At 48.1% G+C, this 9,256-nt stretch overlaps 1 protein-coding gene across 1 annotated transcript in view; it reads right to left on the minus strand.

Moving 5' to 3' along the window:
• The window catches only part of KCNJ9 (potassium inwardly rectifying channel subfamily J member 9), a 28,490-nt gene extending 19,459 nt beyond the window's left edge, over window positions 1–9,031 (minus strand). Inside the window, exons 1-2 of the mRNA XM_069726134.1 lie at window positions 8,413–9,031; window positions 3,620–4,563 (exon numbers count right to left, since the gene is read on the minus strand). Of these exons, the coding sequence (XP_069582235.1) occupies window positions 3,620–4,535 (916 nt within the window). The 5' untranslated portion in view covers window positions 4,536–4,563; window positions 8,413–9,031. The remainder of the gene's footprint in view (window positions 1–3,619; window positions 4,564–8,412) is intronic.
• Window positions 9,032–9,256: the final 225 nt, after the last annotated feature.

Genomic DNA, 9,256 nt, shown 5'->3' on the forward strand with positions numbered 1-9,256 from the left:
AACAATCTACAGCAGCAACTATGATCTCCAACTTCATCACACCAACTCCAGCAAACCAGGAAGGATGTAAACTTTCACAGGCGGGGATGAGAAGGTCTGGCCAGGTTTTATAGAACGAGAAAATGAGCAGTTCATGAGCAGCTGTGAGATGGAGCTGCATGTCTCTAACCAGCATAGAAAAAGTCGTTAACCTTGTCAGCGCCAAAGGAACAAAACACACAGGCTAAATAGAAGACCTGTGATCCACAGTACATACATAAAGATGCACAGTACATAAAGATCACCTAACCCTAGATCTCCCAGGAGGACGTGACAAACTCCCGACAAGACAACCACATTTTAAAAACGATATTGAAAAACTGGAGCAAGTTCAGAGAAGAACTACCAGGATGGTAAGCGGACTGCAAAGTATGTCCTATGAGGAATGGTTAAAGAATCTGGGAATCTTTAGCTTGCAAAAAGAAGGCTAAGAGGAGACTTAATAGTCTGTCTACAAATATCTGAATGGATGTCAATGTATAGGGATCATCATTTTTCTCATTTTCACATGGAACAAGGAGCAATGGAATGAAATTGAAAGGGAGAAGATACAGATTAGGTATTAGAAAAATATTTTTAACCATGAGGGTGGTCAATGAGTGGAACAGGCGGCCTTGAGAGGTGGTGAGTTCTCCTTCAATGAAAGTCTTCAAACAGACGTTGGACAGACATCTGTGTGAGATGGGTTTAGTGACTCCTGCATTTGGTTGGACATGATGACCCCAGAGGTCCTTCTCCAACTCTATCATTCTCTGATTCTGTAAGCATGAGTTTTGCCACATCTGTGTGTGAAAACATAGAAACTGGGATGCAGAAAAATGTCAGCAGGTGCTCTAGACAGTGTGAAAAATTCATATGTATCAGAATAAGTTTGTACCTGACAGGCTGGAGAGCAGCACAATAATGAGGGTGTGCAGGAGCAGTGGAGGATCCTGTAAGTTTTAGCCTGCATCACAACAACTTGAGTTGCATATTTGGTCAAGATTAATAGTTTCCAGACAGCTGACAAATACAAGAAGATACTTACACATTATGCCTTGCTGATTGTAGTACATATTCAATAATTATTTGCTGTCAAAGGGAGTAAGACACTACCAAAGGGGCCCCATGGGGGAAGACCGAGTGTACAGTATAGATAGGGGGCAGCGTGTGTGGGGGTGGGCTATGTGAGGGCACAGTATGGAAAGGAGGCAGTGTTTGGGGTGTGCTGTGTGAGGGCACATTATGGAAAGGGGGCAGCATATAGTATAGGAAGACTGAGGGCACAGTATGGAAAAGGCAGTGTTAAGGGGTACTGTGTGAAGGCACATGGAAAGGGGGTGGCTGTGTGAGGTCACAGTATGGAATGGGGCAGCTCGAGTAGTGGGACAGTGGGGGTACAGCATGGAGATGGAGCAGTGTGGGGAGGTGGACACTAAAAGGGCATAATATAGTGGGTGGACTAAGAAAAGGGGGTAGTGTGGGCTAAGGGCTGTGTGAAGGCACAGTATGGAAAAGGGGCAGGGTGTAGGATATGAGGATTTGTGCGGGTACAGTATGAAAAAGGCAGTGTTAATGGGTACCGTGCGAAGTCTCAGTATGGAAAGAGGGCAGTGTGAGGGCACAGTATGGAAAGGGGGTAGCATGGGGCTGCCTGTCTGAGGGCACAGTATGGTGAGGGCTGCTTCAGTTGTGGAACAGTGGGGGCACAGTACGGAGAAGGGGCTGTGTGGGGAGGAGGATGATAAGAGGACACAATATGGTAGGGGGACTGTAAGGAAAGGGGGCAGCGTGGAGTAAAGGTGTGAGACCACAGTATGGAGAGGGGTATTTTGACAGAAGGGCAACATGGGTGGGGACAGAGGGCACAGTTTGGAGAGAGTAGGGGAGGACAGTAATGGTATAGCATTGTGGAAGGACAATGTTAGAGCTAAGTATTGGGAGGGACAGTGTAGGGAGGGGACAATATCAATAGGAGACCAGTGTGAAGGCACATTTTGGAGAGGGAGGGTGTGAAGTGTGGCAGTGTGAGGTTTTAGTATAGAAATAGGAGAGGGTAATGTAAGGATTTAGAATGGAGATAACAATGTGAGGGTACAGTATGGAGAGGAGGCAGCTTGGGACAGAGTGAGGGCATTGTTTTGTGGTGGGGACAGATTGAAGTCATACTTTAATCTCTGATCAATTGTTTTCCTATTTACTGTTCACCATGTTAGAGTTAAAAACACTAAAGGTACCGTCACATTAAGCGACGCTGCAGCGATCTAGACAATGATCCCGATCGCTGCAGCGTCGCTGTGTTGTCGCTGGAGAGCTGTCACACAGACAGCTCTCCAGCGACCAACGATGCCGGTCCCCTGGTAACCAGGGTAAACATCGGGTTACTAAGCGCAGGGCCGCGCTTAGTAACCCGATGTTTACCCTGGTTACCAGCGTAAACGTAAAAAAACCCAAACACTACATACTTACATTCCTTACATTGCTTTCCTGCACTGTCAGCGCCGGCCAGCCGTAAAGCAGAGCGGTGACGTCACCGCTGTGCTTTACGGCTGTCCGGCACTCACAGCCAGTGCAGGAAAGCACAGCGCCGGGGGACAGACACCGGAATGTAAGTATGTAGTGTTTGGTTTTTTTTACGTTTACGCTGGTAACCAGGGTAAACATCGAGTTACTAAGCGCGGCCCTGCGCTTAGTAACCCGATGTTTACCCTGGTTACCAGTGAAGACATCGCTGAATCAGCGTCACACACGCCGATTCAGCGATGTCTGCGGGAGGTCCAGCGACGAAATAAAGTGCTGGACTTTCTGCTCCGACCAACGAAGGCACAGCAGGATCCAGATCGCTGCTGCCTGTCAAACTGAACGATATCGCTAGCCAGGACGCTGCAACGTCACGGATCGCTAGCGATATCGTTCAGTGTGACGGTACCTTAAGGATCAAAAACCATGAAGCTAACAAAGGTTATATCAGTGGATGCTATATCAACCTTTAGTGTCCAGAGTCAGGCAGCTACCAGTGAGTCCACCATGTAGTGTAAACTTTGTTCAGTCCGTCCATCTAATATGCCCCTACAGATTAGGTGTGACTGTAATTTGCTGTATCTCCCCCCTTCCTTTTTCACAAGAGTTCCTTCGGGTCCTTCATCTGTACTAGAAATGGACTCAGTGGTGGGGTGTCGCTCCTCATGCCTGAACCCCACCAATAAAGCCATGACCTCCTCTAGCATCCCTGAAAAGGGTGATCCCTAATTCCTGCATGGCAGCCCTGCTCCTGAGATAAAGATGGAGCCTTCCCCTAGGTAGGTGAATACTCATATAATCATGGAAAGAGCAGCACAGACTCATAAATAATAATTGTTAACCTTGACGTGTGGATGTCAGTACTGAGTTATGTTGTACATGTTCTATGTGAGTAAAGGTTATGTTGAGCGGCACTAGTGCCTGTTTCCAAAATGTATAGTCCTAAAGGGGTCACTGTACTGGTCCTCATCAGGGGTTTCGGGATTCTTCACCTAACTAACCAAAGACTGGGAAGGTCAGGGTGTGAGAAAATTCGGAAAGGAATGGCAGGGTTTTTCTCATTGTCGCGAGCAGCTCGTACCTGTGGCTTCCACCATCCCTTCCAGGATCACAACGATCTCAAACTCGTCCTTCTCCAGTTGCCTCTTTGAAACCTCCCAGAATGGGCTGTTCTCATTTATTTCATGGCTGATAATGAGGGGGGAGACCAGAAAGAGGCGGTCATCTCCTGTCTCAAAGCCCACGTTGATGTCCGTCTGGTTTAGAGGAATAAACTCGCCTTCCTGTGTTTGCTTGGATTTTATCAATTTGGCACGTATGGAGGCCTCCACAATGTGCGACTGTCGGAGGTCTCCTACCCGGAACATAAGACAGAGTTTGTCGTCCCTTAGAGAGATGACAGCATGTGAGGAGAACACCAGAGTCTCTGCTCTCTTGTTGGGCTGGGAGATCTTTACAAACATGCATCCCACCATGAAGGCGTTCACCATGGAGCCGAGGATAGCCTGAAGAAGGAGTAGAACAATGCCCTCAGGGCACTTGTCTGTGATCACCCTGTGTCCATACCCAATGGTTGTCTCTGTCTCTATAGAGAAGAGGAAAGCGGACACAAAGCCATTGAGGTTCTTGATGCAGGGCGTCCACTCTGAGTCCTCCAAATGCTCCAGATCTCCGCGGCAGTAAGCAATGAACCACCAGATCACACCGAAGAAAAGCCACGTGATGGCATAGGCCATGATGAACACCAGCAAACTCACCCGCCATTTCAGGTCCACCAAGGTGGTGAAGATGTCCGTCAGATAACGATAAGTCTCACGCACATTTCCATGCTGTACGTTACACCTGCCGTCCTTCTCCACATATCGCTGGCGGCGGCGCAGCTTCCGGTCGGCTTTCTCCAGCCTCTCAGCAAGTTTGGAAGGATGGGAAAAGGACGCTTTACTGTTAGGGACTGTTGAGTCAGGGATGGACGTGAAGGCATTGTTGTTCTTGGCCATTGTATTTAAGACCAGAAGTAGTTAAAGCCTGGACAAAAAAGAGAAAGATTAGTGCTGCCAACATGGAAGATGGGGGTGAACTGAAGCCCAGAGACTGCTAATGGGCCCCAATTGTGTGACAACTACCCACGGGGTGACCCTAGCTTTAGCCCCCTGAACAGAGAAGAGATAGATAAGTAGTAATGCCGCCAACGGGGGGAGGGGGAACAGGAGAACAGAAATAGAAGCTGCTGACAGACTTCAACTGTATGGTTTAAACCCACCAGGTGACCCCAACTTCCGTCCCCTAGACAAACAGCAGCAGGGTCCCCAACCACCGTGACAATAGTAGTGGAGCCCCTCAGTCACAAGGGGCCCGGTGTTAATCCTACCTCTATGCACTCACAGAGGACTGTGGGATGCAGCTAGTGCTGCGGGTAGCAGTGACGCAGATGACAATCTAGCATCATCACTGCGCGGTCTGGCTGTCACAGATACCGCCATGCAGGTGACTTGATGCCCCCCATGTCAGTGACAACAGCACAAGCAGGGTTAACCAAGAAGTCGATGAATTTACTAAAATTAGCACCGGCAGTTGTCTCCGTCTATACGTGTCACCCTCTCCCAAGAAGCCCTGCTTCAGCAGTTGCCATGGAGACCTCTGTCAGATGTGCTCTATATGTGGCTCACATTTAACTATTGCCATTCTTACCGGAAAGTTCAATTATGTCATTTGACCACTCAGATGAGGACGGCTGTGGCCGCACAGGCATGTAACCGTTATATAACGGCAAGGACTGTGACGCAGATTGGAGTCACCAAGATCTCCTTGCTTTTATCTCACTGGTGATCCCCTTCAAGGCTGCCTATGCTCAGATGCCCCTCACAAATTAAGCCTGGGGCAGATACCAATACAGAGAGACCTTAGTCAGATACTGGTACCGACAGATCCAGGGTAAATACTAGTGACCTGCAGCTGATACTGGTACCAAGTGACGAGGGGAAGATACTGTTGACCTGCAGCTGATACTGGCACCGAGTGATCAGAGGAAGATACTAGTGACCTGCAGCTGATACTGGTACCGAATGACCAGAGGAAGATACTAGTAACCTGCAGCTGACACTGGTACAGAGTGACCAGAGGAAGATAATGATGACCTGTAACTGATACTGGTATCGAGTGATCTGAGGAAGATACTAGTGACCTACAGCTGATACTGGTATCTAGTAACCAGAGGAAGACACTGGTGACCTGCAGCTGATACTGGCACCGAATGACCAGAGGAAGATACTAGTAACCTGCAGCTGACACTGGTACAGAGTGACCAGAGGAAGATAATGGTGACCTGTAACTGATACTGGTATCGAGTGATCTGAGGAAGATACTAGTGACCTACAGCTGATACTGGTATCTAGTAACCAGAGGAAGATACTGGTGACCTGCAGCTGATACTGGCACCGAATGACCAGAGGAAGATACTAGTAACCTGCAGCTGACACTGCTACAGAGTGACCAGAGGAAGATAATGGTGACCTGTAACTGATACTGGTATCGAGTGATCTGAGGAAGATACTAGTGACCTACAGCTGATACTGGTATCTAGTAACCAGAGGAAGATACTGGTGACCTGCAGCTGATACTGGCACCGAATGACCAGAGGAAGATACTAGTAACCTGCAGCTGACACTGGTACCAAGTGACCAGAGGAAGATAATGGTGACCTGTAACTGATACTGGTATCAAGTGATCTGAGGAAGATACTAGTGACCTACAGCTGATACTGGTACCTAGTAACCAGAGGAAGATACTGGTGACCTGCAGCCAATATTGGTACCGAGTGAAAAGGAGATACTATTGACCTGCAATAGATACTGGTACCAAGTGACCAGAGGCAGATACTGGTGACCTGTAACTGATACTGGGATCAAGTGACCTGAGGAAGATACTGGTGACCTGCAACAGATACTGGTACCGAGTGACCAGAGGCAGGTACTGATGACCTGTAACTGATACTGGTACCAAATGACCAGAGGAAGATACTAGGGACCTGCAGCTGATACTGGTACTGAGTGACCAGAGGAAGATAATGGTGATCTGCAGCTGATACTGGTACCGAGTGACCAGAGGAAGATACTGGGGACCTACAGCATATACTGATACCGAGTGACCAGAAGAAGAAACTAGTGACCTGCAGTAGATACTGATACCGACTGACCAGAGGCAGATAATGGTGACCTGTAACTGATAATGGTATCGAGTGACCTGAGGAAGATACTGGTGACCTGCAGCTGATACTGGTACTAAGTGACCAGAGGAAGATACTGGTGACCTGCAGCTCACACTGGTAATGAGTGACCAGAGGAAGATACTTGTGGCCTGCAGCAGATACTGGTACCGAGTCACCAGAAGAAGTTACTGCTGACCTGCAGCTGACACTAGTACAGAGTGACCAGAGGGAGATATTAGTGACCTGCAGCTGACACTGGTACCTAGTAACCAGAGGAAGATACTGGTGACCTGCAGCTGATACTGGTACCAAGTGATCAGAGAAAGATACGGGTGATCTGCAGCAGATACTGGTACTGAGTGACCAGAGAAAGATGCTAGTGACCTGCAACAGATAGTGGTACCGAGTCACCCTGAGGAAGATACTAGTGAACTGCAACAGATACTGGTACCGAGTGACCAGAGGAAGATAATAGTGACCTGCAACAGATACTGGTATTGAGTGACCAGAGGAAGATACTGGTGACTTGTAACTAATACTAGTATCGATTGATCTGAGGAAGATACTGGTGACGTGCAGCTGATACTGGTACCGAGTGACCAGAGGAAGATATTGGTGACCTGCGCCTGACACTGGTACCGAGTGACCAGGGGAATATACTGGTGACCTTCAGCAGATATTGGTTTTGAGTGTCCAAAGGACAGTGACCTGCAGTAGATACTGGTGCAGAGTGACCAGAGGCAGATACTGATGACCCGCAGCAGATACTGCTACAGAGTGACCAAAGAAAGATATTGTTAACCTGCAGCTGGTACTGAGTGACCAGAGACAGATACTGGTGACCTACAGTAGATACTGTTACCGAGTGACCAGAGGCAGATACTGGTACCAAGTGAGCAGAGGAAGATACCGTTGACCTGCAGTTGATACTGGTACCGAGTGACCAGAGGAAGATATTGGTGACCTGCAGCTGACACTGGTACCGAGAGATCAGAGGAAGATACTAGTGACCGTCTGCAGCTGATACTGGTACCGAGTGACCAGAGGAAAATACTGTTAACTATACTGGTACCGAGTGACCAGAGGCAGATACTGGTGACTGGTAGCTGATACTGGTGTCGCGTGACCGGAGGAATATACTGGTTACCTGCAGCTGATACTGGTACCAAGTGACCAGAAGAAGATACTTGTGACCTGCAGGTGACACTAGTACAGAGTGACCAGAGGAAGGTATTAGTGACCTGCCGCTGATACTGATACCGAGTGACCAGAGGTAGATACTGGGGACCTGCAGGAGATACTGGTACAGAGTGACCAAAGAAAGATACTGTTAACCTGCGGTAGACCTACAGTAGATACTGTTACCGAATGACCAGAGGCAGATACTAGTGACCTGCAGCAGATACTGGTACCGAGTGAGCAGAGGAAGATACTGGTGACCTGCACATGATACTGGTACCGAGTGACCAGAGGCAGATCCTGGTGACCTGCAGTAGATACTGGTACCGAGTGACCAGAGGCAGATCCTGGTGACATGCCTCAGATACTAATACTGAGTGACCACAGGCAGATACTGGTTACCTGCAGTAGATACTGGTACCGAGTGACCAGAGGCAAATACTGGTGCCCTGTGGGTACGGAGTGACCTAGGAGCAGATACTGGTACATACCTGCGGAGAACGCTGCCCACTTGCTTCTCTCGATGATTTTCCAGCTTCATTGCCGCACACAGGCTGTATAAGTAGGCACCTGCTGAATCAAGGATGGATGGAGCTGTGCAGCTGAGCCTCTTCTGCAGAAGGTGAAGACGATGCTCAGGCCCTCCCCCTCTTCTGGTTCTGGAGAGGAGGATCGGTGGGAATGGTAACAGATGGGGGTCTCTGCTCTGACTGACAGGTGAGGGAGCGGACCGCCTACATATAGGAAACAATGCAGTTCCAGGGGTTAAACAAGAAGACGTGTTGCTCCATGATCATATCTGTCAGACTGACCACCTCTAGGCAAATATAGAGGAGAGGAGCTGCACTATGGTTGGATCACAGAAAAAATAATATTTATTTTCAAAAAGTAATGAATTCAAGTATAAAAGCAAAATTGGTTTATTCTATTTTAGAGCCTATCCGTCACCTAATTATTCTCCTCTATGTATCAATCACACATCAGATGAGAATATTCTGCTCTATGTAACAGCCGAACATCACAGGACAGATGAGAATATTCTGCTCTATGTAACAGCTGCCCATCACAGGAAAGATGAGAATATTCTGCTCTATGTAACAGCCGCACATCACAGGAAAGATGAGAATATTCTGCTCTATGTAACAGCCGCACATCACAGGACAGATGAGAATATTCTGCTCTATGTAACAGCCGCACATCACAGGACAGATGAGAATATTCTGCTCTATGTAACAGCCGAACATCACAGGACAGATGAGAATATTCTGCTCTATGTAACAGCTGCACATCACAGGACAGATGAGAATATTCTGCTCTATGTAACAGCCGAACATC

This window comes from Ranitomeya imitator, chromosome 1 (genome assembly GCF_032444005.1).
Source record: "Ranitomeya imitator isolate aRanImi1 chromosome 1, aRanImi1.pri, whole genome shotgun sequence".
In the NCBI taxonomy this organism is placed as follows: domain Eukaryota; kingdom Metazoa; phylum Chordata; class Amphibia; order Anura; family Dendrobatidae; genus Ranitomeya; species Ranitomeya imitator.